The 25,042-nt window shown below is 50.7% G+C and overlaps 8 protein-coding genes across 8 annotated transcripts; 3 read left to right on the top strand and 5 right to left on the bottom strand.

Moving 5' to 3' along the window:
- Positions 1-124: 124 nt before the first annotated feature.
- Positions 125-2,814, top strand: BO79DRAFT_178745 (uncharacterized protein). The gene is made up of 3 exons (XM_025679996.1): positions 125-491; positions 557-748; positions 804-2,814. Exons 1-3 carry the CDS (start codon positions 312-314, stop codon positions 2,553-2,555), a joined length of 2,124 nt encoding a protein of 707 aa, XP_025536696.1. The 5' UTR covers positions 125-311; the 3' UTR covers positions 2,556-2,814.
- Positions 2,815-2,890: 76 nt separating this feature from the next.
- Positions 2,891-4,817, bottom strand: BO79DRAFT_239669 (Lectin C-type domain protein; the record flags this gene model as incomplete). The annotated part of the gene is made up of 2 exons (XM_025684941.1): positions 2,891-4,688; positions 4,758-4,817. The coding sequence occupies 2 exons, from the start codon at positions 4,815-4,817 to the stop codon at positions 2,904-2,906; spliced, it is 1,845 nt and encodes a 614-aa protein (XP_025536695.1). The 3' UTR covers positions 2,891-2,903.
- Positions 4,818-5,070: 253 nt separating this feature from the next.
- BO79DRAFT_178739 (Sec62 family protein translocation protein) lies at positions 5,071-6,773 on the top strand. Its single transcript, XM_025679995.1, has 3 exons — positions 5,071-5,681; positions 5,733-6,289; positions 6,348-6,773. The coding sequence occupies exons 1-3, from the start codon at positions 5,201-5,203 to the stop codon at positions 6,513-6,515; spliced, it is 1,206 nt and encodes a 401-aa protein (XP_025536694.1). The 5' UTR covers positions 5,071-5,200; the 3' UTR covers positions 6,516-6,773.
- Positions 6,774-7,882: 1,109 nt separating this feature from the next.
- BO79DRAFT_41339 (peptidase family M20/M25/M40 protein) lies at positions 7,883-10,730 on the bottom strand. Its single transcript, XM_025689214.1, has one exon. The coding sequence runs from the start codon at positions 10,507-10,509 to the stop codon at positions 8,086-8,088; it is 2,424 nt and encodes an 807-aa protein (XP_025536693.1). The 5' UTR covers positions 10,510-10,730; the 3' UTR covers positions 7,883-8,085.
- Positions 10,731-12,135: 1,405 nt separating this feature from the next.
- On the bottom strand, positions 12,136-13,116 carry BO79DRAFT_200464 (4a-hydroxytetrahydrobiopterin dehydratase). Its single transcript, XM_025681494.1, has 3 exons — positions 12,728-13,116; positions 12,540-12,602; positions 12,136-12,441 (listed from the first exon to the last, which is right to left on the bottom strand). The coding sequence occupies exons 1-3, from the start codon at positions 13,103-13,105 to the stop codon at positions 12,286-12,288; spliced, it is 597 nt and encodes a 198-aa protein (XP_025536692.1). The 5' UTR covers positions 13,106-13,116; the 3' UTR covers positions 12,136-12,285.
- A 1,591-nt stretch (positions 13,117-14,707) lies between these two features.
- Positions 14,708-16,643, bottom strand: BO79DRAFT_155041 (putative MFS multidrug transporter; the record flags this gene model as incomplete). Its single annotated transcript, XM_025678768.1, has 3 exons — positions 14,708-15,006; positions 15,071-15,115; positions 15,170-16,643. 3 exons carry the CDS (start codon positions 16,641-16,643, stop codon positions 14,708-14,710), a joined length of 1,818 nt encoding a protein of 605 aa, XP_025536691.1.
- A 3,130-nt stretch (positions 16,644-19,773) lies between these two features.
- BO79DRAFT_200458 (uncharacterized protein) lies at positions 19,774-21,531 on the top strand. Its single transcript, XM_025681493.1, has 3 exons — positions 19,774-20,424; positions 20,530-20,932; positions 21,058-21,531. Exons 1-3 carry the CDS (start codon positions 19,924-19,926, stop codon positions 21,195-21,197), a joined length of 1,044 nt encoding a protein of 347 aa, XP_025536690.1. The 5' UTR covers positions 19,774-19,923; the 3' UTR covers positions 21,198-21,531.
- A 2,159-nt stretch (positions 21,532-23,690) lies between these two features.
- BO79DRAFT_258000 (uncharacterized protein) lies at positions 23,691-24,167 on the bottom strand (the record flags this gene model as incomplete). Its single annotated transcript, XM_025686277.1, has 3 exons — positions 23,691-23,840; positions 23,910-24,059; positions 24,114-24,167. 3 exons carry the CDS (start codon positions 24,165-24,167, stop codon positions 23,691-23,693), a joined length of 354 nt encoding a protein of 117 aa, XP_025536689.1.
- Between the last annotated feature and the right edge of the window lie 875 nt (positions 24,168-25,042).

Genomic DNA, 25,042 nt, shown 5'->3' with positions numbered 1-25,042 from the left:
GATCAACCCGTGGATGGAAAGCCAGTAGTCTCCGGCAGATGCACGGTGGATGAGTGCATGTGCTGCTGCTGCTTTCTTGCTGTCGCTGCTGCTTCGTCTCCATCTTCTGTCACTCCACCCGTCCCACGGTTCGTACCTCTCTTTCCGTGGTATCTGTCACCACAGAACCGTCCGTCTATCTACATCTAGATAGCTGTCTAATCCGACATTCTTTCTTTAAGCTTAACAACTCGTCTGTGCACATTCCTTTCCCCCGCTCGTCGCGTGGGTCAAGCCTTCGGTATTAGATTGGGGCTTTCACCATAGCGATCATGGGCGACAATCACGACTCTTCATTCCTTTATGGTTACGCTTCGTCCAACCGGTTCTACGGTTCGCCCGAGCCTCCCTTCAACCCGAAGGCTGTGACACAAGCGAGCTGGACTCGACCGGAGCCAAAGCCTGAGTTAAAGGGACCATTGGTTGATCATGCCAATACCCTTCCTGATGTGGTATGTGCTTTGCGGCTCTTTCACGAACATCAGTTGGACAACATTCGTGTACTAACAATCTCAAGCAATGCAACACGCCTAGCGCCAAACCGCGATGGACGCCAATGAGTCCAAAAACAAAGGGGCGCGTGGTCTATGGTCGCAAGGTGCAGCTTGGACTGCGGATACTTGCTCTTGCCGGAGCTATCGGATCCCTGTTCTGTTCGATCGTTATCAAGAATGCCGCAATAACCGTGATCTGGATTGTCAGAGTCGGGGTAAGTGATGCGGCCAAGTTATGTGACGTTGAGCTAGAACCTAACTCCCTTCAAGCCAGCTGTCGCAATTCTGCACACTCTCTACGGCATATATACTTTGAGTCGCTCTTCGATCACAAGGCCTCCAGGGTCGCAGGCTAGCTACATGTTCTTTGCCGCAACGTTCGATCTAGGCCTGATCCCCTTCTATGTTTTCTCAGCCTACCTAGGTTACGGGCAATATACCAACAACGCATACGACTGGACCACAATGCTAGGTTCTAATGTTGAGACGACAACCAAGATCGCAGAGACTACGTTCTTGCTGGGTATAATCAACGGTGCACTTCATGCGATATCCTTTGGAATCTCCATATTCTTGGGTACCATCTTCCGGAAGATCACCCGACTACCCCCAGATATGAACCCGCTAGAAGACAACTTGACTGCACGTCCATTCTCACGGACCAAGTCCGAGATAATTGAAAAGCGTGCCAGCAAATCTACCTTGGGCTCGGACAATATTTCTAGTGAAGATCCACTGATCGGTGTTCCACGAAGTGTGCCTTTCATGGAGACTCGCAGTAATCCATCCTTCAACGACGACTATAGTCGATTCCCCCCTACTTTCACAGACAGAACGCCGCCGCAGCCTACTCGCTCTTTCCATCGCCCATCACGCATCGACACCATCCCACATCTACCTTTCCATCAGCCAAACGATATAGATGATGCTACAACTATCGCGTCGCCTATCGAGAACCCAGATATCTTTACCAGGGCAACTACATCAATTCCGCGTGGCGCGCCGGTTCGCGAGCCATCTCCCGATCTTCCCAACAGATCGCAATGTGTGAGCCCTGCCTCAGAGAATTGGATTGTCTATCCGTCTCGGTCTACAACTCCCGTGGAGGAGGCTAAAGACGAACACCCGGCTCCTCGCGACCCGTCCTCTGTATACAGCCGTGCCGAAACCCCAGCCTCATCAAAGGGCGGTGTTATGGATTGGTTCAGTCCACAGCGATATGGTTTGAATATAGGTGAAGCCATCAGCGAGAATAAGCGCGGGGAGTACGAGTCGGTTGCGGCGAATGAATACTATGGAAACGATGATGACGTTCATGACATTCTTTACCGAAGCGGATTTTACGATAATGCAGAGCAAGACCTTGGCGACCACCGGATTGACATCTTCCAAGACCACGAAGAGCTCGACGAAGACACGAGAAACTCCCTGAAGGTCAATCCATTGGCACTGAACCCGCCCTCTCCCCTGCCGAAGCCGGACATCGTCCAGAATCGCACACCAAGCAATGGGCGCATGGCCCTTACTGACATACCCAATCTTTCTCCCAAGCCTCCTGCCGACGAGCCGCTTCTTGATAGTCTGCAGAAGAAAGGAAGTTTCTATGGAGAACTCCCGGACCAATTCGGACTTGACACCCCACGAAAAGTCAGCCGCGACCAGTCGAAGCTCACTCCAAAGAATAACAAGCTCAGCATCAAGAAAAGCCAGAAGTTCAACGCCTACGGCGCACTTAAGCAGCATGACGATGGTGACCTCAATAGCCTTGGCATTCCCTCTGCAGACCCGGTGACTATCGACGGTGATCGTAAAGGTCGCGTCGTCAGTAACTCAGGAGCTGATGCCACCCACGCCAACTCTTCATTGTCGTATGGAAACTACATCGCCGGATTGGGAGTGGGAAGACGGCGGGACGTCAGCGGCAAGATTGCGGAAGAGGGCCGTGTCGAGACTACCAAACCAAAAAATGAGAACACAACCCCTATCCGAGCAGCCGGATGGGCTCGCTTTGCGGGTCTATAGCACTGATATGCTCGGAGTGGAACACGCATAAAAAAAAGGACAAAGCATCTACAACTATTTCAAGACGCGATGCGTCTTCTTTCATTGAATTTATGAGGCATATGGATATCATGGTTTGCACATGTTGGACATGAGGATCTTCTGACGATAACTGATGTGATTTTATGTTTGTTTTATTGGTGATACTCCCCACTGTTTTTACTGTAGACAATCACGTAGTAGCTTAGCATACCATTCAAAGAATATTGCAATGTTTCATATTACTAGTATCTCATGATTTTTATCCGAATTCGGAGACTATATACAGCTATAACATACAAATATACAATGAACAACCACAATACCAAACTACGAAGGCACCCCTTCATATTCCCATCCCTTGATTACCCTCTTATTCCTCCTCGAATTGCGCCGGTTGGCATTACATTTTACAAACAACGTCAGAGCAGCAATAATACAAATCACAATCCCAGCAATAGCAGCCACCAAGACCGTCCGTCTCTCCAGCTGCTGCGGATCCGACGCATACGGACACTCCTGATCAGGACCCCCCGTTACCCAACAAGACTCCACATCGATGCAATTCATGTCTAACCAGACCTTGGTCTTGTTCGGGAATGCAGAGGTTGGGTCGAGAACGTCCGATCGTGTTAGCAGGTACTGATATAGATAGGTGTTCTCGAGACCGGTGCGTGGAATGGCAAAGCTGGTGTTCTCGGGACAGCCGTGATCGTAGGCGTCTCGGAAGGTGTATGGCGCTGGGGATAATTGCCACGTGAAAGGGTTGTTTCCCACGCGACATGCGGCGTAGCGGACTTGGCTGCAGTTGATGGCACGCCAGTGGCCGCTGTTTGTTAGGTCTATGACGGCGCAGCGGTCTGTGGCGCTGAAGCTGGCGGAGGATGAGTCGGCGTTGGCGGGTTGGCCGATGGACCAGGCCCAGGAGCTGGATAGGGATATCTCTGTGTAGGGTTCGGGGTCGGTGTCGGCGGTTTTGTTGAAGAGGGTGTCGTTTAGTGTGGGGGTGAGGCCGCATGCGGTTAGGTTGGAGGCCACGAGGGACATTGCTGCGATTGTCGAGTTCTGGCTTAATCCTTCTGGTATGGGGATGTAGTCGGATATGGCCCAGGAGTTGTTGGCTTGGGATACGGTGGTCGCGTCGGGATCATATAAACAGCCAGTGTCGACGCTTCCGTCGGAGTCAAGAGATACGGATACTGTGGAAGTGAGATAGTTGGATGGAAAGATAACGTCACTCATGTAGGATAAGTTGTAGTCTTGTAGCTGGGAGTCGATGGTCCCGTAGTCAATGAGAAGGCGCTTCTCTTGTGCTAGTTGAAGGTACTTCACGCATGGCCAGCCATCAGGGGTACTTTGGTCGCCGTTGGGGTCCTCATATATGGTGAAGTACTCGGTAATGGGTTTGTAGCCGTCTTCGACCTGGTACCATGATTGATTCAGGTTGGCGCGCTCGGAAGCGAGGGTTGACGGCGTGTATATGTAAGAAGACAGATGTTCATCGAAGAGATAGCTGACAGATTCAGAGCCTGTGGGTAGTTGCGATCCAGTCACACTAGATGCTGCTTCGTCGGGACTAGTCGCGCTTCCAGCCGCATGCAGATTAAGAGAGATGTATCTCGTATACACGGTCAGCTCGGAGGTATACGCCTGGAAGAAACCCCGGAACACATTGATCAGGTCGGACAAGTCGAGATCCAAAGAACAGCGGTACGGACCCAATTCATAGAGGACCGAACCCGACGATCGGGCTACCGCAGTGAAAGTGGCTTTGGTTGTCTGGCTCGTTGTCGTTGTTGTAGTCGTTGCGGTCGTCGTTGCGGTTATTCCACTCGTCGCAGTTGTCGTTGTCGAAGAAGTAGGCGATATGGACGACACAGTCACAACGGGGACATCCGGGGAGAGCGACAGCGGGCAGAGCATCCAATCCCGTTGGTCAGACGACCAGTAAAGGTCGACGAGAAAGCGGCGGTATCCGATGACTAGTAAGTTGGAGATGCACTTGCCCGCTGCATCCCGGTCGTAGACATTGTCGCCAAAACATGCCGCGCGAAGTGATACGGCGGATGTGCTGACGAAGTTAATTGGAATCTGGCCAGCTACATCTCTTTCGCTCTGGAAGATGTCAGTAAGCGGAATAAACCTATGTATAAGCGCATTTGCGCATGATTGCGCGCAACTTACCAGGAAGACGGCCGCCTCCGTTGCATTCAAGGCGACATCTGAGGAGAAACTCAATGACATGGAGCTGCGAACTGCAGGCAGCACACCGGAACTCGAATCACATTAGTCGAAAAGGAGTGGAGTCTGCGTGGAGTTGCCTGATATAGTGGATGGAGATGATGAACGTGAGGGGAGATGAATGCGCCGAGTGGGAGAATGGAAGCAGAACGGAGTGCGGAGAAGAAGGCGGTGGACGGCGATCGGGACCCTGACGGCGCAAGTGGAAGGGCAACTGGAACACCATCTGGCCTTTTCATCTCCCGCCAACTTCCTGCCATCTCATCCATCGCCCACCCGAAACGTCCACTCAATTTCTGCAAGTCACTGCGCTGTGCGCTCTTGCATTTCTTTTCTTCCGGAACCCTTCTAGTTTTTATATATAAAAAACTACACACTCCTTCACCATGGCGGCGCCCGGCCAGCCGTCCCCCCAGCAGATTGCGGCCATGCAACAGCAGTTCGCCGCCGAAGCTGCTAGGCGCGGAATGACCCCCGAGGAATTTGCCAAACAGCAGCGCGAACAGCTCACTGCAGAGGCAGCCAAGCACGGAATGACAACCGAACAATATGTCACTCAGTTGAGAATGCGAGCTCTTGCCGCTCACCAGAGACAAGTCGAGGCCCAACGACAAGCTGCTCAAGCCCAAGCGCAGGGCCAGCAGCCCCAAGCGCAAGGGCAAGCACCTCCTCAATCACCAGCCCAACCAGGACAGAATCTGCCAGCACCCCCACAGCCTCAACCCCAGCAGGTGACCCGCCAGGTCCCTGTGAACCCTAACAACCCTCCTGATCCGAAGGCGCTCGCCGTTGCCGCGTTCTTGCGGTCGCAGAACCTAAAGACACGGACATGTATCATGGATGGGCAGCGGAAGGAGATGTTCAAAGGTATATACTCTTTACTATCATATGTGCCTGGAAAATACTCATAAATACCAGTGAAACGTGCCATCCGCGCCATCGAGTCCCCAGCTTACGCCAAGGCGGCTGCCAAAAAGAACTCTCTTCTCCCTCCAGTCACCGACCGCGCATCGGCAGAGAACGTCTTCAAGCTTCTTCCCCTATCCCTTCTTGCTCTGCGCGTGACGAAGGTTGACCCCCATGCGGGCCACAACCACGGCAAGTCCAAGAACCGTGTCAAGGGACTGTGGACGGTGCGCATTGAGCAGCACCAAGAAACCGATCCTATGATGCACTATGTCTGGCTGTGGGAAGGTCCGCAGTGGAAGCAGAAGGTCATGGCCGCGGCTGTAGTAGCAGGAATCTTCGCGGTGGTGCTGTTCCCCCTGTGGCCGATGATGCTGCGCCAGGGTGTCTGGTACCTGAGTGTGGGCATGATGGGTCTGCTGGGATTGTTCTTCGCCATGTCCATCTTTCGTCTTATTCTGTTCTGCATCACAGTCATTGCGGTTCCCCCTGGTCTATGGCTGTTCCCCAACCTATTCGAAGATGTTGGATTCGTGGATAGTTTCAAGCCCCTGTGGGGCTGGCAAGAGGTAAGCGACCTACCATGGCATCGCAGAAAGAAAGACAATATCTAACCTCCATATTCAGACCAAGAAGAAAAAGTCCAAGAAGTCCAAGAACGCAGGAGGCGAGGAACCTCAAGCCGCAGCCCAATCCACTCCGTCCGCCACCACAACAGCAACAGCAGCCCCGGATACCTCAAGCACTGTAAAGCGAGACCTTGCGCCGCGCGTGGAGGAAGTCACCGAAGAGTAATCGATGTACTTTGATTCTATACCATTGACTGCGGAAATCCATTGAGCCTTCTTCCTACATGTGTGGGAGATACAACCTTTCTCGCTTCTAATCATATCCCATCTTATCCTTTCAGTTCTGTACGGTAACTCTTGCACGTCCTCGCTTTACACTTCGGTCGCATTTTCCCATTTCCATTGTTGCTTGGTTAGGTTAGGGGTATTCGGGTTTTGGGTTTACAGCTTGCTAGCACATGATTGAATCAATTCCTACTGTTGGCATATATGCACGCTTGGCATGCGCGTAGTGATACACTGTCGTGGAATTCATAATATAAACTGCTACAGCCTCCGCTGCATATACAGTGAAGATAGTAGTAGTAGTGGTGGTGGTAGGTCGCATTCTCTTCATTCTACTCGGCAAGCGTTCAAAAGAGAAGATTCAACTATCACCACCACTACTACTACTACTTCTCACCACTATACCATATCTACCAGCTACTTACTAGTAGTAAGTAATTACTCAGTGCCAGTGACTTAACTCATCCATCCCAACAGTGACTGAACAATCATATACATAGAAGTGCTACATAGTAACTACCCGTCTACTACTACTAACTCCCAACAACTAGTAAATGTTATACACTATCACACGCTCACTATCTCTACCAGTAAGATATATAGTACATAACCTATACATATATCCATTCTTCTCTTTTCTTTCAATTATCTCAACTAAGTTGAAAAAATATGACCATCTCTAATAATCTACCCATTACATAATACCCTCTTCGGAGCCAAGGCGGATGATTCTCGGGATTCTCGACACCAATAACGGGCCGGGCCGTTTCGTTTCCCTTTTGCTGTGTGCACTGTGTGCACATCATTTACGTAGTTGCCGGAGGTAGATGGATCGAAATCCAGAGTAGTTAGTGTTTGTTGCTGGATACTTGGTTATACTACTTGATAGTTTCTTGAAAAATATTCATAAAAGAAGGTAGATTGATTAGGGGTGCCAGAAAGCTTGTGCTGCTAATCAATTGCGGCGTTCTAGAAAGAGAGAGTTGTTGGAGTCATGAACAGTAGATCCCATATTGTATTAATCGCTAGTATATTCGCTCTGGAATCACTGTATAGCAGCCTGTATATGATAAAAGATAGAATAGAATACAACTTGAGAAAGTAAATATCGAATGAATCACACAAAACAGAGAGCCACCACGTCTATCGTTTTGGGTAAGAGTAACACATGAAAAGGAAATGATAGTAGGAGTAGTAATAGTAGTAGCCTGTGGGTAGTAGATAGTAAGAGTCGACATGTGTGCCAGTACATTCACGAATGGTATCAGGATGTATAATAAGAGGGTGTATATCTGAAAATTGTAAAGAAGATAGAAAAACGCTGGATCGCTATGTAATGATACGATGATCGACATCGTCGACTGTCAAAGTCGACGGACGGAAAGAAGTCGTGCCGTGGCGACGTGGAAGCATAATGGGTAGAAATAGGATGAACATGTACAAGGCATGCAGGGTTCATCATGCGAATGGGTGAATGTATGTATAGTAAGGAGTGATTAGAGGCTGGTTGATTATATTTGCGGCATTCTGGACTGCCGGGACACACTTCGACTTTGCATGCCATAGCCGGCGGGAACTGGAGCGGAACTCTTGCGCTGTTCCCGGATAGTCTGGAGCGGGGGAGGCGAGATGCACTGTCGCAGGTCGGCGGGTGCATCACCCCAGTTGGTCGACTGTGGGTCGACTGGGGATGGGATTTTAGGTAGTGGACAGTTAGGCGGCGGTGCAGCTGGCGGTCCGATCAGCCCTGGCATGCTCTTCCGGCGACCCATGGCTACTGGCGGCAGACGGGAATTTGGATCTGGTTGGTACATAACAGACCCTCTGGTCCGTTGCTGATCACGACGTGTGTCTGAACCCACGTGCAACATGTTTGGCCCTCCGCCGACTGCAGTCGTGGGCCGCGGCACTGGGGCTGCCATGTTGGGTTGTATGCTCCGAGGCATGCGAGAGAGACGGTTGCCTCTGGGATCCGCTATACGTTGATTTTCCGCTAGCGAGTCTTGGGAAGAGGAAACGCGCAGTGGTGGCCTTTTAGGCTGACCTGCATGGAGTGGCCACGGCTTCTTTGGTTGCGGCTCCGGTTCCGGCTCTTGCGGTTGTTGTTGCTGCTCCTCGCTGGGCTCCTCAGGCAGGAAGCCGTTCGGAACCTTGCCTGGAGATTGGGGTGGAGAAGGAAACGCCGAAAGCGCAGCAACTGTACTTTTGCTGCTTGTATCCTCCACGGCTGTAGGAAGCTGAGAGACCTGAGGGACTTGGAGTGGGCCAAATCGGGCAGTGAATCTCTTGCTAAAAGACGGCACACTGAAGTTTGGTGCCGGCGGCGAGGTGCTGCGGAGCACAGGATCCGGCTGTGTCGATTGTGCTCGTGGGATCTCTGCAGCCATCTCAGCAGCGGTCTTGATCGTTGATGGGGACGATATGTTCAACGATCGACGCTTCGTTGAGCTTTTGACGCTGGGACTTGCTGTGCCGTCCAAAGACGCTGCGACCACACCACCGTTGGGTGGAGAATTGGGGACACTTGCACTAGGAATGGATGAGTAGAATCGTCCCGTACCGCTCACAGGAGATGTTATTTCGGTATGTGTGGTGGATATGGAGCCCGAGCGGGATTCTGATGCGGCGGGCATGACTATCGACCGGCGATTGAGAGAGACGTATGAGCTCCGACGGGATTGGTCGCTAACGCTGACACCGGTGTCCTTGTCTTCCTCAGATACAGACTGCTGAGGTTTCAGTAGCATAGAAAACCGGTTTGGATCTTTGGTCACCATTTGGCGGATACTGGGCTTAGTCTGAAGCTGGGGCTCTTCCCCATCGTCGGCTGTCTTTTCTGAAACATACTTCTTACCTCCCCGTGCCTCGATCTGAGCCCGAACGGCCAAGAGCCAGGAGCTCATATCCTCGGGGTGGTCAAATACAAGAAGGAAGCAACGCTCAAGCCGCCGGGACGGAGACCTGTGAAACCCGAAGCGAAACCGGGAGGGCTTAGTCGAATCCGTGCCGTCTTCGTCAGTGTGTGATACCTGCAGCACCCAATGCTTCCCAGGAATCGCATCGCTAGCAAAGGCTACAGTTCGAGGACCGAGCTGCAACATCTTCTCCGGCAACCTGTCGTATTTACCGGAGCCAGAATACTGTAAGATATAGCCAGCGGTGGCCAGTACATAGACTTTCTGGGTCCAGTCTGCTTTGTTCATTGTTTCGGAGAGAGTGCGCATGTGCCGTTTCCTCTCCTTGTCTTCCTTTTTCTTCCGAGCCGCGCCATCCTCCGTCGATTCTCCATTAGCAGGCTCTTCTTCACGAGCACCAGCTTTTGCCTTCGAGGTGGCATGCATGCGCATGATGGAATCCACCGACATGGCGGGGACAGGAAGGGTGTCATGCTTGATTGCCTGTGGATACGCCTGGAAGAGTGGTGGTGGTTTCCATCCTATCTCACCCGCAGCAGGCTTCTCGTCACCTGTTTTCGCACGAGACTTGGAGGGAAGCCTGGACCGTTGAGATGTTGTCGTAATCGGCGACGTGGGGAGTGTAGCTGTCGAAACGGTAGTCTTCGGCGTGGCAACAGCTGTGGGTGATTGGATCACCGGAGCTGTTTCGGTTGCAGGTTGTGTGCTTTGCTGCTGCAATTCATCGATGCCCGTGAGCTTAGCATCGCTAGGTTGTTTCCGGGAAGACTTGTCGCGTCCGAAGATGTTCCGCAGACTGGACTTGGATGTTTGGCGCTTAACCGGTGTGGCCTGCAATGGGACTCTTTCACCTGCCTCCGCATCACCCTGGAAGTCCGTGGGCCGTGGACGCTGTGGTCTGCCGGGTGGAACCTCCACTGGACGTGCGGTTGGGCGACTGAAGTTGGTCTGTAGAGGGGCCAATCGCTGGCCTCTGCGCTCGCTGACCGATTGTTGAGGGGAGTGTACATCCAACGTCATCCTTAGTCAGACCTCCACTGTATGTCCTGAAGGCGGACGTCGGAATGCCTGCTGTCTAGAAGAGGTTGGGAAGGGTATATAGTAAACAAAATCACGCGCATCAATTGACCGCAGCAAGATTGGGTATAATTAACGAATGGATAGATAAAAGAATGGTGTTAACAATGAGTGCCTCATTGATCGATAAGGAAAGATTAGGGTGCTTGAAAACAAGAAAAGTGTCATCGCAAGCTGACGATGATAACTCAAGCATAGATCATGTCCGACCGTGTAGGGCACAGAAAAAGTCGTTTATGAAGGAAAGATCTCGGATAGACGAGGTATATTGCACCTAGCGTGAATCCGTGGTGGACGGCGAGTACGAATTGAACTCGAGGTCTTGTCTTGGGGCGTGCGCGACAGGGAGTGACGAAGTGGCCGTGTGGGATCAACAGACAACCAAATCAGGGAAAGAGATTGGGAGTCAAACACACGTCATAGTCGGCAATTGGGAGTGTGGAGGCCCGTAGTTGATGGATTGCGAAAAGACCCAGAGCGCGAAAGAGAGGAGAAGAATTGAAGAAGAAGTAGTAGTAAAAGTAGTAATAATGTGTATGAGCGTGATTGTGTGAACGAGAAAAGAGAAGGAGGAGATGGAAGTGTGACAAAGAAAAAAACGGACCAACGCGAAACAAGACGAAACAGGCTCCAGGCAGGCCAGCAGCGCAAAGTTTCTGGGATTAAATTAGATTATTGATTGCCCGTCCATAGAACCTGCCCCGTCGGGCCTAGCCAGCGACTAGAGGGCTAGTGGTGATGACAAGCAGATCTGAAACGGTCTGCGCGCGCAAGCGAACCCCCTGAGTGGAGGGGAGGGGGATTGGCTGAGCTGGGGATGGGCTGGAGAGAGAGAGAGGGAGGAGGGAGGAAGAGAGATGAGATCGTATGGAGTAGAATAGATTCGCACAAAAACATACCAGATAGTATGTGATGTGAATGCGCGACCTGCATCTCTCTCCCGCCACCCAAGGTGATCACCCAACCCAACTTATCCACTCCTCCCTCGGGGGAGAGAATCCATTATGAAATTGGAGAGTCATGTTGATGCCCCTGAACTGAGCCAAACCTTACGGTCCCCACTTTCCGGGCAACGGTTGTCGGTTGATGAGCGAACTAGAGGCCTCAAGAGGGGGTGGAATTCGGTTAGTCGTGTTTGATTTTCTCCGGATGAGGAACACATCAATTGAAAACATTGGAGAAGGGGAAAAAGGATGGAGGAATGGAGAAATGCTTACCTGCAGAGTGACAGGATGTCCGTGTCAGATTAGATGTCGGTAGTATAAGTTGAGTTGGTTGTGTATATTTTTTTGTTTCTTCACACTTCGGGTCGGCATCTGGTTGGATGGCCTGACCCGAAAACAGGCACAAAAGTGGCACATTCCAGCCATTTTTCTCAGCTGAAAGTTCGACTAGACTTTCTTAGTACAAAGTAGCTTGACTGACTGGCTGGATTGGATTGATTGTTGAACTACGCCTTTTTTGTTTATTGTCCACGAGGAACATAAGCGCTGACTAAGAGGTCACCCCCCTCCTCTCTCCCCTCCCTTGTTTTGATTGTTTGAATGATTAATCAGATGATAATCAATCATTTTAATCAATTTGGCTATCATGGGAATATTCCGCTGGCAAGTCACTAATAAATACCAATCAATCACACTCAATATTAACATGAATCTCCCCCCTCAGCTCCTTACGCCACACAATTCCCCCATTCCCATCCAACAATGGGGATTGGAGTTAGTCTCGACCCGGAGCACACTTTTTCCCCTGTCCTTGTTCCACCGACCCCATCAGCTCCGCTGCCTCGTCGCAATGCTGCGCCATTTCCAAGTCCTTCTCACTTAAGCCCCGAGGGTGGTGGGTAGTCCAGTGGATATCGACCGATCCGATTCTCTACGATGATTCCAAATCAGCCTCAATCATAACCATTTCACTTCACCCCCCCCCCCCCCCCCTTTTATTTTTCTCTCTCTGTGATGAGTCACACTTACCACAGTCATGGTAGGATGGTGCTTCTTGGTCGAACTCTGCGATGCGACCACGTTGACAAAGCTCTGCAAATAATACCAAATCGGTCAGATCACCTTGCGCCCATATCATATCTAACACATCGAAGGGAGGGGCGGAAAACAGGGGGAGGAGGAGGAGGAGGAGGAGGAGGAGGAGGGGGCCAACATACCACCGCCTTGAAGTACGACTTGAAATAGAAGGTCTTCTTCACGCCCTGTCCATCTTCATCCAGTACCCATCCCTGTTCCTGCAGTGTCTGCAATCCCTGGCGCGCCTGTTCGGGGTTGGTCCCTTCTGCAAACTGTGGGTCCGCCATCGTCGAGGCGTGGCGGCGCAAAGCTATCCGATATGAAGGGGTGGTGTTGGGGAGGTTGGAGGTGTAGGTGTTGAAAGTGGTCGCCGCAGCACGAGGTCCGAGGCGGTGGGAGGAGGGAGGGATAACGCGAGAAGAGGAGGGTCGTAGATGGTAATTGCGGCGGAAGCAGTAACGCTGGAGGCGAGTGACCACCGCTCGGGGCTGCTGAATTGCCCTAGATACGTGGTCCATGCTGAGCGGTGGTAGAGAAGGGTAGATCAGACTATCTGCATAGCTGGCGCCGTCGAGTTATCGCAGCAGCAGCTCTCACTAAGCATCGCTCCGCGGCCACCGACCGGCCAGGGCACGTGACTGGGGGTGGCTGCGGACGGGTCGATCTCCCGCGGCAAGCGAATCGCCTGCATCCGCCGTGAAGTGCTCTTTCGCCACAATGCGCTGGTCGATGAATAGTTTCATACTGACCACATGAACCCCCTGCTTCGTACATCGATTATCTCAAGTCAGCCTCCTGCTTCCTGCACCGATCTCTATAATTAGATGTTGAGCATATACCATGATGAGACCAGATATAGTGCGTTCTTGTCAAGACCAACAAGCATCGCGAGATTTCTCTGATCAAGAATATCTCCCTTAGGAAAACCAGTCCTAAACACCCTTATAGATGAAGGGAACCATAGAAAGCATCGAAATCCCTTGAGCCATTCAATAGGAAGAAGCCAACCAATCCCCTTACATCCTCGGCAATACCACCCGAAGGACCCATCCACCCTTCGACGGGGCACCACATCGATTCATTCTAGAAAAACCGACGAATGTTTCAAAACTCCAGATGGCAGAAACATGTGATTCCCCAAGGGCCTGTAGATCTCCCGCAGGGGTACCTGCATCAATCAATGCATGAGAATCAGTGAGGAGTCTGATCTTTCAGACGGCGAGAAGCAAAGCAGAGAAGTACCAGTGTCACTACACTCGGGTCCGGTAAGATGATAGCATCGAGCTAGACCATGTCGACAATGAGCCAAGCGCTGTAAGAGGTATCCATCCATGGCTGGCTTTTGGTATCCAATCCCAGGGATCGAGGGAGGGTATTCCGAGGCTGCCGAATCCGATGCTCCCGTCCGGATCCAGATGCAAGGTCGGTGTCTCCACATTCCAACCATCGGCATGATTCGGTTATTGCAGATGACCGCCATCTGAATCTGTTCGGTACTGCTTGACTCGGTCCTCCATGGTTCTGCTCCCGCTTGGTTGCACCGTCTGGTTGCATCCCACCGATCCTTATCTCTGTCGCGATCGTGCGGGACCGGTATAGGTTCATGAGATTTTATACTTTAGATAAATAAATGGTTTCCAATGGTATCTTTTTATTTCTTAATTGTCCCAGGAAAAAGAAACCCCGATCTAGGTTTTCTTCGAGGGTGAGACCGCGAACGGCCGAGCCTGCAAAAGCTCATAGCTACATGTTTGAGCCAGCCAGAAATGGCAACAGCTAACCAAGACAGCCCAAGCAGTAGAAAGCTAACCTAAAACTAGTAAACGTTCCAAGAAGCAAAGCAAAGCTAATACGTCTCTCATTACTTCCCGAGCCAGCGCCTTGCCTAGAACTGAAAATGATTGTTGCGCATATACTATTGGGTATTGTAGGCCAAACCGTTTTCGGACAGTATATATAAGGGACAGGTCCGTGGATGGTAAAGAGTAAAGCAAACAACGTTTATGACCTGCAAAGGCATCGGCCATGATTGGTATCAACGCTCATTAATCGTCTCAGTGACATCGTAAATAGTATCCGAGCGGCTCATGTCGCATGCGTAACGAATCCGGCATAAGAGCTCAGCGAGAAAGACTGTTTCTCCGTGAGTTGACACGGGAGTTGACGTTCGACGCTGGGCGGGATGCTATGTAGCTGCCAGGACGACTCCCAAGCGTATGACGAATGCGCAGGTTCTGTTGCGAGCGTGCAAAGGAATTTGCCCTTGAACCGGAAGGAATCTTAGACAGCCGTCGCCCGTGAGTCTGAAGCTCGACTCTCGCATCGGACAGCTGCTGGGCAAATGGCGACCGCTTGCGGAGTGTTGGTCCGTACCAGTAGATGACGTATACTGCAATGACCAGAAGGAAAGAGATACAGACTGGAGGAAATGCCGTTAGTGTCCCATATCCCCAGACGCAGGGCACATCAATAAGAAGACTCACATAAAATGGTAGACGCGTATTCCAGGTGGTATTTCCCGCCAATGTCTAAAGTCATCTGTTAGAATCCCATATAAACTGTGACGGTAATATGTTACTTACTCTCAAAGAAGGGTGTGGCAGGGATGGTGAGGACACCAGCCAAGAAATCTCGAGACCATCCGTTGCCGCCCGTTGCAGAAGCCGAGTACGGTCCGTAAGCGCAGATCATGTAATCGATAGTAGCCATGTAGATGCTGTAGTTGGCAATACCGACGATGGCAGAGAATACCATGCTTCCAATCCAGTGGACAGGGGGTCCCAAACTGGTCCACGCAAAACCAATCAAGCCAATAGGCAAGCAGGGTGCAGTATAAAGAAGGAACCAAAGTCGAGATTCGTACTGAGCCCGCTCATCGTCAGGCTTCCTGCGCCGCTCCTCAATGTTTCTTCTAATGACGGGTATGAAAGCGCCCCATGCGATAAAGTAGCCCACGAGAATGGGAAGGAACGACAGGCCTAGCTCCACGGTGCCGAAACCCCACTGGTCGTACACAAGGCTGAACGACTGAATGAACATGAAGATCAGGGCATCACTGAAACCACTCAGCAGAGATAGAGTGAGGACAATCGGCTCCGTCAAGAACATCTTGAAGGGACGGATCCAGGTGATGAGGACTTCGTGCATCGAGAAGCGGTCCTTGAAAGGGACCAGCTCGTTCGGTCCATAAATATTGGGGTCTTCGCCGCTTTCCCTTCGCTTCTTTGCGATACGGTCCATCATAATCGTTGTCCGGGTCTCAGGGACCAAAAGGAAGTGCGCCACCTGCACGAAACCCCCAAATATGAGCTGAATCCAGATGTTCCAGCGCCACGGCAGATATGCTTCCACAAATCCTCCAACAACTGGTCCAATCACTGAGCCACCCACTGAAGAGAATACCACGCAGGCGACAGCATACTGTTGGTCATCGGCTTCCCAAAGGTCCGCGATCATACCCAGAGTAACTGAGCCACCAGCTGAGCTAAGACCTCCCAGAGCACGTCCTACCATGATAGATGCAAAATTGGGGGCGAGAGCAACGGGGAGTTGCCAAATGTTCACAAGGAACAGACTGAGCTGTAAAATCGGCTTCCGGCCCAGTTCCTCACTCCATGGTGCCCAAAGCTCGCAACCAAAGGCGTAGAGAACCAAGAAAATCATAGCACCACACCGAGCAGCTTGCATGCTGACTCCGAATTCTTCGGATATACCGGTGAGGGCGTTGGAGTAGAGACTGGTATTAAAGTTCATTGATGTTTGGACAAGAAAGATTACGGAAATGATCATCCATTTCTTCCAGCTGGGAAAGGCATAGCCGAGTTGGTCGTAGCAGTCTTCCTCAGTCAGCTCGACCTTTTCGGACGCGGCATTCTCTAATTGGTGTAGAGTAGTTCCAGCGTTGGTGTCTGATGGAAGCGGTTGAGACTTTTGCTGCTGTTCCAGAGCCTTTTCGGTCGCTGGATCAAGAATGGTGTCGGTTTGAGTAGAAGACGAGGCTTCTGACTCATGAATCTTTTCATGATTACTCATGTCTCTGTCTGGGCGAGAAGCCATTATGCGCACTGTAACGTACTGAATTAGTCGCTGCATGGTGTTGGCTTGGAAGAAATGTAAACTGTGATAATATTGGGAAAAGAAAGCAAAGCATGAAACGCAGAGATGCTTGTAGGTTCACGCCATCACGCGATAGTCACATTGGTGTATGAATAGCATGTACTTACAATCGACCCAGACTGAATCAAGATAGAGAAGACCAGGCAATCAAGGCGAGCAAGTGAGAATGGGAATAGCAAATCACTGGATGGGAGGAAGGAGCACTGAGAAGTTCTTGTTAAGGGAAGGACAGGAAAATAAGTATAGGGAGGAAGGAGAAGGAAGAAAAAGAGCAGGAGTGGGCGGAGAGGGAGGAAGTAATAGAAGTAATCACAAGCAGCAGATGACGGTGATTGGGTTAGGCCAGAAAGGGAAAGTGAGCAAGAGGACTGGAGTAAGAGATCAGGCCTACCTGGGACTAGTATCAAAACTACTTTTTCAGGAAAGTACCCCAGAAAAGGCAACCGTGATGGGGTTCTATCACGGTACTTATATCCCAGTAACCAGTCGCATCAGGGGAAGAAGTGGGTGATGTTACCGCAACACCCATGGATCGCACGGGCAGCACTGCAGGAATGACTCTGCTTTATATCAATCCACCAGTTTTCCCATTCCTCTCCAATAGGAGTCGGGGATTGTACATTTAGAGTTCAGTCGGTCCAGGCGTCTCCGATGACTCGGGGCATGGGGAATTAGTTCACTTTGGCCTTTCATGTCCAATTTACACTTTTTTCTTTCTTGCTGCAACTTCAGCCTTCTGCCCCCTTTCTACTTTGCCACTCACCATTATTAAGGCCTGGTCTCTGTGGCTTGTAATGATGATGATAGCACTCGCATGAATTCTTGACAGGACTGGCATAACTCAAATTAGGGGAGATTGGATGCATATTTCCCGGATGGGGTGTTGGGTATCGGTCGTCTCTGGCCAAGCAGCCGGCCGCACACGGTTAGGGCCGAATGATGATGCATTTGGCCTGCCGAATCAGGACCGGCGTGGTAGGTACTACATACCACCTAAACCAGACTCCGAAGAGCCCACTTGCCACACTGACACGGCCAGTCAATTTCCAGATAGCTCTGGGGCGATGCTGATGGACGGATCCATCGTGCTTAACTCCGTCCTTAACATCATTCCTTAATCACTCATCGCCTGACCTCTGGGGGAAACCGGTTGAGTTTCCAGAGCCAAGAGTGGTCGGCGCGACCACTACGGCTTCCCCACTTCGGTGGTTGTCGATATTCATTACTCTCACTGGAGCCGTTCTGGGCCGATAGGACTACGGTCTCTAGAATGCCCGTTTCGGGGAAGCCTGCCACGACACGGGTGCGGGAGGACTTCTTCCTACGGTGAGAGATTGCGAGTTATGTTGAGAAAACTGCACTTTAGACTTTGTGCGCCAGACTCTACATTTTATGGAAAAGGTGCCCTGGACAGGCCGAGAAGGTCCAGCCTGTCAATAATGCGGGCGCAAAAGTGTGCCCACGCAAGGGGCCGCCGGGGTCTCCAGGTGGCCATGGGCACTGTACATGACTGCGTGGCCTCCCGAGCAGATGGGTCATGAAAGCTGACAACCATGAGAATGAAAAAATTTTTATCAAAAGATATACGCTAAATACTGCTAGTGTTCCTGTCCGGGTTTTGGAGTCCGGGGGGGAGGGTGGGCTGCAAAGAACAGGAAGCCACAGCATTGGTCTGTGTTCCGCTTTTTAGGCGGTTTCCATGTTGGACCCAGTTTTCCCTCATCGAATTTCCCACGGGGTTGGATTAGCTGGTCTCGGGGTAGCCGGGGGTGACGTCAAGCCTTCCTTGACCAAGGCGATCGGCGCCCCCAATGCTTTTTTTTTTCTCTCACGTATTACAAGTGTGTCATCGGCTTATTCAAGTCCTGGGGGGTTATGTTCCTTCAATACCGTCATTGACTGTTTCGATGGTCGTCGATGTGGTCATGCTAATGCATCTGAACATGTAGGGGGAAATAAGCAGTAAATGATCACGTTGCCCCTACTTTCTAGAAGGCTGTATCGAAACCCGTCGCCGATCGAGCGCCATCACATAAGCCAAGCGATAATAATACACAGGCTTTCAGCAAGCAAAGCCTCAAGACTTCCACTAGGACTGTTGACACACAAATTTATGATGACCACTCCGCCACCAACAGGGTGGTCGAACCTCCCGGTCTCACATGGATAAATGGATTGACCCCTGGCTAGTGTCTCGTAGGTGGAGATGGCGAGGTCATCTTCAATGAAGCCACTAAACAACTTCGGTAGTCTGCACCGATACGAAGCAACAATAAACCATAGGCTGTTGCTACAGCTGTTATGTAAAATTTGATTGAACCAGGAATGTTGAAGGATTCCAGCCTACTTAGCCAGGAAGCAGTAGTACCCTCTGGAAGGGTCCGATTGTCGGGACATGGAGTACAAAGTACTACTACTACTATACCAAGAGCCTAGCACCGAGGCCAATTTGTCCTGGTGGCTCTGTATGGTCGGATAGTGCCGCCTTCCCACTCTCAAGGTTTGTCAAGACTTGACGCCAAGATGGTGTGGCGGATGATCCCCTGGTAAGCAGACAAATTTGACTGTTGAGTGTACAAACTACAGCCCGGTGAGTCGGGTTCTCTCTGCAGGGACTCTCATGCCCCAGCAAGCATTCTTTAGAGGGGGAGGGGGCAACAGAATGTTCGATTGCATTGTGCTGCGATCTCACTTAGGCTTTTTATCCACTGACAACCACTGAAAAATTCGCCGAAACATTCAGATCGATCTGTTCACGTGTGCGTGGGGGTTCGAAGTGGTATTCGGGAGATGACCGAAACCCGGACCGGCTTGCAACACCGTTTCCAGGGAAAAGCGACTCCAGGCTTTCCCCGGCCCAGACCGACTTTGATGCCGGATCCAGTGTCTCGTAGAACTAGGCCGAATCTAGGCATCCCGTGATCATCCCGTCAGCAAAGCGTCAGTCTGACTTTGACCAGTTTGAAGGTTGACCGCCTTCTTAGTACAGCCACCCCCCGCCTTCAGGTGCAGGAATGCGGCACGCCGGCTCCAGCTCTGCAATCCACTGCAACCAACCCATTGTTTGAGCCAGTCCGTGGCAGCAAGTGCTCGCAGACACACTGTTCAGTTAACGGTTCTCGCCAAAAAGTGGTGGTTTGATCTTTTCAGTTGGACCTACCTCGTCAACAGACCCACTGTCATCCATTGGCCGGCCCCCTTTAACCTGCTTCCCCAAGTCATGTCGCCCGATATCAACTCTCTGTCCCCGACCTGGTCCACTACTTCTTCCCCGCGTCAACGTCGGCTGCCCCCGACTTTATCCGATTCCTTATCGTCACAGCATACTCAGCCAGACTTTCCTTCTGCAGCCCTGCCCAATATGAATAACGGTTCAGCAAATAACCATAGCAACATCATTGTCACTGATCTGCCTCACCGGCCCTCTCACAGTCATCGCTCCAGCATGTCAGGATCGGAACGCCGCCGGTCCCGTACCGGTTCCAGCTCAATCCTGAACAATGGCCATAACAGCGCTAGTGATTCGGCCCCCGGGGAACCGACCACAACCCCCCACGACCACCACCGGTCTTCCTTTGGCCATAATGGGCTTCGCACCTCTAGTCCGCTCAGTAATGTCGGGGGGAACCCGACCGTTGCCACCGGGGACCCGCATCATCAACGTGCGCCGTCCCTGGGGGAGCTCCATCAGGAACTAGAACAAGAACAAGAAGCACAAGTGGTATGATCCAACTATTACTGTGTCACTGCCCGGCGCATTCTTTGTTGCTATCGCACCACCATGAGTAAGAGATAGCCACTAACTACGCTCCTTGAACATGGCTAGAACCGTCTTTTACACATGATCCGAAGCCAGCAAGCTCAGCTACAGCACCTTCAACAGCAACAACAACACTCGCAGGCCGTGGTGGATGACTCTGGTCCTGCGGAACGGCTGACCCCATTCCCCCCAATTCCCCCGCTCCCCACAACCAGCAGTCGGGCGTCAACCCAATTGCCTTCCTCCTTGTCCAGCCGGCGACCCTCCCGCCCGTCTAGTCAAGCCGCTTCACCCAATCTCCGACCACTCGCCGAGCCGTCGTGCGGGTCAGAGGGACCGGATTGGAGTGCAGGCCCCGGTGAGAGCCCAGCTCGGCGGGGAAGCAGGGATGAAAGCGCATTTTACCAGGCGGAGGCAGCGATGCTGACACGCGAAAACCAAATGCTCCGACAGCGAATCCGCGACTTAGGTGCGCGATTTCCCACCCTCCCTTTTTCCTTTACTCTCCTTCGTATCCTTTTATCCACTACTACTGAGGCGCACAGAGCCTCGAAAAAAAGCCTTTACTTAGAGTTTCGTGCTGACGGCGTATAGAACGCCAAGTTAGTGAGCTGACCTCTGGTGCCCGATCAAGCGAGATCCCTGCGGCACCTACCGCACAAGGAACCGAGGCCGTAGATCACCCAGCGTCCGCAGGAGTGGGATCGGCGAACGAGTCGTCAGACAAGACCTGATTGACCAAGAGCCACATGGGAGGCCTTTATTTTTGCCCTCTTACACTTTCTTCTTTTTACAGTGTATTCTGCGGTATTACGGAGTGCAGTACTCTCCAGATCAGCAGTGATCAGCATGTTCTTGTGATGGATGAAAAAGCCACGTCGGTATCTGAGCGGGCGTTCATGCGCAGCAAATAAAATATCCCTCCACGATGCTTGTCTGCGCATGATCCTAATCTCTGTCCATACTATATCATAGTAGTGGCTGTGCGATGGGCATATGAATACTGCTCAACCACCAACACCCGTAGTTAACCGCGTGTACTCTCAGGCCCCCGGTGTTGTGTGGGGGTACATACATACACTTAAGTAGTAGTGGGTGCATAGGCAAGATGAAAAAGAATGCATGACCATAATGACCCCAACTTCACACCCAGTGAGAAAGAAGGCATACATACATTAGCGCATACGTTGGAAGTACTCCAGACCAGAGTCATCTCCACGGGCCCGCCACGCGGCTTTTTTCCACCCTCCCTTGCTCCAAAGTCAAATGTCATATTAAGTTTACTTAGTGTAGTTATCAACATGTTGTTGACACACTGCGGGTTTTATTTAGAGTTTACCCCTAGTTGTTAGTAAGCTAAAGCTTACTTGTCATGGTTTACTTACCGGTTACTTAACGAGGAAGTTCTACGAGGGGTGGGTTTGCTATACATCTGGTAGAAGTGGGGTATAATTAATATGAAAGATAGTGTTGGCACCGAGGGGGATCTACACTATGTACATGGAAAGCTTACTTGGTGGAATGGAAGAATTGGGGTATTGGGGTAGCCGGGGCTTGCTAGTTATAAATGAAGTGAAAAAGAAATGTTAGAGAGTTAATAGTGTACTGTATTGATGGTTATCTTTCGAATTGTACAAAGTAATGGACTTCTAACCATGGATCTCTTGTAAAAAAAAAATGTTTTAAGGACCGGTTTCATGTTCTCCTACATCTCAGATCTGATTCTTCCTCGGCTTTGAAAGACACAAATCACAGAAAATCCGGTGCACGTTTTCATCCTCGGCATGGTCTTCTGCTCAACGGCCAACCAGACAATAAGACGAGCTTGGAGCACTATAAAAGCTCCTTTTCGGACTGTTGATGTGGTTATTTAGCTTTTCGATACGATCTTTCAAATGAGACGTCGATGCAATCACCACCCCGTAGTGGGATTGTCCTTCGAAGTATTCCTTTTCTTGGAGATAGCTCGTGGATTCTCTCCCAAAGCACACATTACCCAATTTCAATAAGATATGATTCGTGGACTAGCAGATTAGAGTCCCGGAAATCATGACTCCGAGTCATTGTTGGTGGGTATTGGTCTCGTGCATAGACAAAGTCCGCAGTTGGATCAGAGTCTTCGACGGAGCAGAGCTTCATCTTCTGCTCGGTTTATTCATTATACTCTCAACTCTATGCTGGGTGTTCTTTCTCAGCACAACACACCCACACATCTCTGAGGAACATCATTTTGCATAGCGTACTAACGAGAACGATCATGATCGTCATTCATGCAATAAGAGCGTGACAGCAAGATGGTTAGTCAGTAGCATCATGTTGTGGTTCTGGGTCTTCCACATGCAACCACCTAAGCAGTTGAGAGGAATTTCATAACCAAGATATTCCTTTCTATTTAGGGGATTGACTGTAGTATATAGAGGACACACCTAGCCAAGTGCATAGGTGGGGAAGTAGTAGATCGTCGGCTGGATTCCTACTCACTCGTCGTTGTTCTTCACACAGTTGATGGTAGTGTATCTCCTTCCCCTTGATGTGTTGCTAATGTTAGGATTAGCAATGATAGATCTCAGACCAGCAATAGTTGCTGTATTCGCTTGAGTATTCCACCGAGATGAAAGGTCGATATGCTCGGCTGCGGAGCCTTGTCCATGAAAGCTAGGAAGAACCACATCTTTAAAGGTATTGCAGTGATGGACTATGGACTAGGCAAGACAGACGTAGCTGGTTAACCCAGTCATGGAAGGAAGGGCCGGTTTTCGTATGGTCAAAGACGAGTTGTGTGCATGCTATCAGCGGTACAGGAGGGAACAAGGAGAGGCAATGTTTGCCATCTTCGTCTGATTGAGCGAGGAATGTATATCCCGGCTATGCAAAGTGGATATATCGTGTGTCTGATATTAGAGTGGTTCACAAGTAGTAAGATGCTCAACTGAAGTCGGGTGTCGTGATCTCTCAAAAGATTAGAAAATAATTTTACTGCGTCATTTCTTTTTAAGTCGCTCGTCTCTTCCATCGTATGTTATCATCCTCGAAATCATATGGTTGAAGGCACAGACCGACCAAACCGAAGTCAGTTGAGCGATGAATGGATTTAACATCGCCGTTGGTGATCTTCTAGCTTACCTCAGGGCTATGGGCAGAACGTATATTTCCAGAAGCTGTAGTCTTCACTGTTTCCTGGTCTAAATTGATCCACATCCAAATCACACACATCCAGCCAGTCAGGATTAGATATCGTGGGTCTGATACGACGCCAGGGCCAGCACTCGCTTGAGAACTCCGCCATCGCTACCGGCAAGTGGGTCAGCCCTGGGACCATATCTGTATACAACCTTCAACGCTTTTGCATCTGCCCTAGTAGGGGCGTGCATGCGTCTCTGGAGGCGAAACGTGACGTGGCGTAGATCAGGCCTCGCTTTAGTGGTCAACTAATTCAACCTGCCTACGAGGCTCTGGTATTCGTTAACATCAACGCCTTCGGTCGACATGGTAGTGCGGTCCGCCTTTCCGTTGGTAGGGGTCATAGGGATAGCGACGCCTGAGCAAGATTGCATGCCTGCAGCAGCGAGGTAGGCTGGATTTATCATCGACTTGTTCTTGATCATGTAAGCTTCCATCAGTATGAGCGATAGTAGGCTGCTGTCCTAGACTCTCAATTCGTCATCGGGGCTTCCAACATGCTCCTGAATACGAGGCTTGGTCATCTTCAAGTAGTGAGACGCACTATTGCCACAGCAATGCGGTAGATATGGATATCGCCATGCTCGATATCGGCGAGATTGATTTGTCGCATCGATACTTGTTGTTAATCCAGGATAAATGTAGTCCCCCAGCCACCCGCCCCCACGCCATCAACTGTACCATAAGCAATGGGAACTGGCGTAATCCAAACATTGCACAACCGAATGCCTTCATCTTATGGTAGGTATAGACCAATCAGAAGTGAGGTTTGCACTTGACTGTGACCACCTGGCCATTCTTTGTGATGTGACCGACTTCCTGCAGAGAATAAAGCAGACTTTCTTAGAGAAAGGATCAACTACCACAAAGACTAAGTCAGTCCATGTTTGGCGGGAGGAAAGAATTGAAAGTCCATAAGGTATGGTTCCGATTGGTAAAGAGGTTTGTACTTGACTGTAACCACCTGCTGTAGAAGAGGTCACTTTTTCATCGAGCGTGAGTACTCAGGCCGTCCGATCGGCAATGGTGCAGTTCTTTCTTAGTGATAGCATTCAGCTTTCGATAGTCGATGCAAAATCGTAGGTCACGCGCAGGCTTCATCATCAAGACTTGGTAAGGCGAATGGTTCATCGTCAAGAAGGATTCACATCTCATGGATGTTTGCGATGATGAGTAGAATCCAGAGATGAATGTTTCCCAGATTTGCTGAGGGTGTCGACTGGAAGAGGCATGATTTCAGCTCAGAGGGAAATATTATTTGCTAGCTGCGAGCTCAGAGTCCCACGGACAGGTGAAAACCAGGACCATTAAGCGGTTCGATATCCTGAAAGTTCCCTTATTATATATATGGTGGCGTAGTATCCATTTACCACCGCTGGAGGGCTCCGTCTAACCCAAA

Source organism: Aspergillus costaricaensis (genome assembly GCF_003184835.1).
Source record: "Aspergillus costaricaensis CBS 115574 unplaced genomic scaffold BO79scaffold_29, whole genome shotgun sequence".
Classification (NCBI taxonomy): Eukaryota; Fungi; Ascomycota; class Eurotiomycetes; order Eurotiales; family Aspergillaceae; genus Aspergillus; species Aspergillus costaricensis.
Note: the sequence above shows the minus strand (reverse complement) of the source record. Positions and strands in the feature narration are given on the sequence as shown.

Coding starts and splice junctions, on each gene's coding strand:
- BO79DRAFT_200464 (XM_025681494.1), bottom strand. CDS start 13,105: ATGGACCACGTATCTAGGGCAATTCAGCAGCCCCGAGCGGTGGTCACT. Junction 12,603..12,727: donor AGTCGTACTTCAAGGCGGTG/GTATGTTGGCCC, acceptor TATTATTTGCAG/AGCTTTGTCAACGTGGTCGC. Junction 12,442..12,539: donor ACCATCCTACCATGACTGTG/GTAAGTGTGACT, acceptor GAATCATCGTAG/AGAATCGGATCGGTCGATAT.
- BO79DRAFT_178739 (XM_025679995.1), top strand. CDS start 5,201: ATGGCGGCGCCCGGCCAGCCGTCCCCCCAGCAGATTGCGGCCATGCAA. Junction 5,682..5,732: donor GCGGAAGGAGATGTTCAAAG/GTATATACTCTT, acceptor CATAAATACCAG/TGAAACGTGCCATCCGCGCC. Junction 6,290..6,347: donor CCCTGTGGGGCTGGCAAGAG/GTAAGCGACCTA, acceptor CTCCATATTCAG/ACCAAGAAGAAAAAGTCCAA.
- BO79DRAFT_41339 (XM_025689214.1), bottom strand. CDS start 10,509: ATGACGTTGGATGTACACTCCCCTCAACAATCGGTCAGCGAGCGCAGA.
- BO79DRAFT_200458 (XM_025681493.1), top strand. CDS start 19,924: ATGTCGCCCGATATCAACTCTCTGTCCCCGACCTGGTCCACTACTTCT. Junction 20,425..20,529: donor AAGAACAAGAAGCACAAGTG/GTATGATCCAAC, acceptor GAACATGGCTAG/AACCGTCTTTTACACATGAT. Junction 20,933..21,057: donor ACAGCGAATCCGCGACTTAG/GTGCGCGATTTC, acceptor GACGGCGTATAG/AACGCCAAGTTAGTGAGCTG.
- BO79DRAFT_178745 (XM_025679996.1), top strand. CDS start 312: ATGGGCGACAATCACGACTCTTCATTCCTTTATGGTTACGCTTCGTCC. Junction 492..556: donor CCAATACCCTTCCTGATGTG/GTATGTGCTTTG, acceptor AACAATCTCAAG/CAATGCAACACGCCTAGCGC. Junction 749..803: donor TCTGGATTGTCAGAGTCGGG/GTAAGTGATGCG, acceptor ACTCCCTTCAAG/CCAGCTGTCGCAATTCTGCA.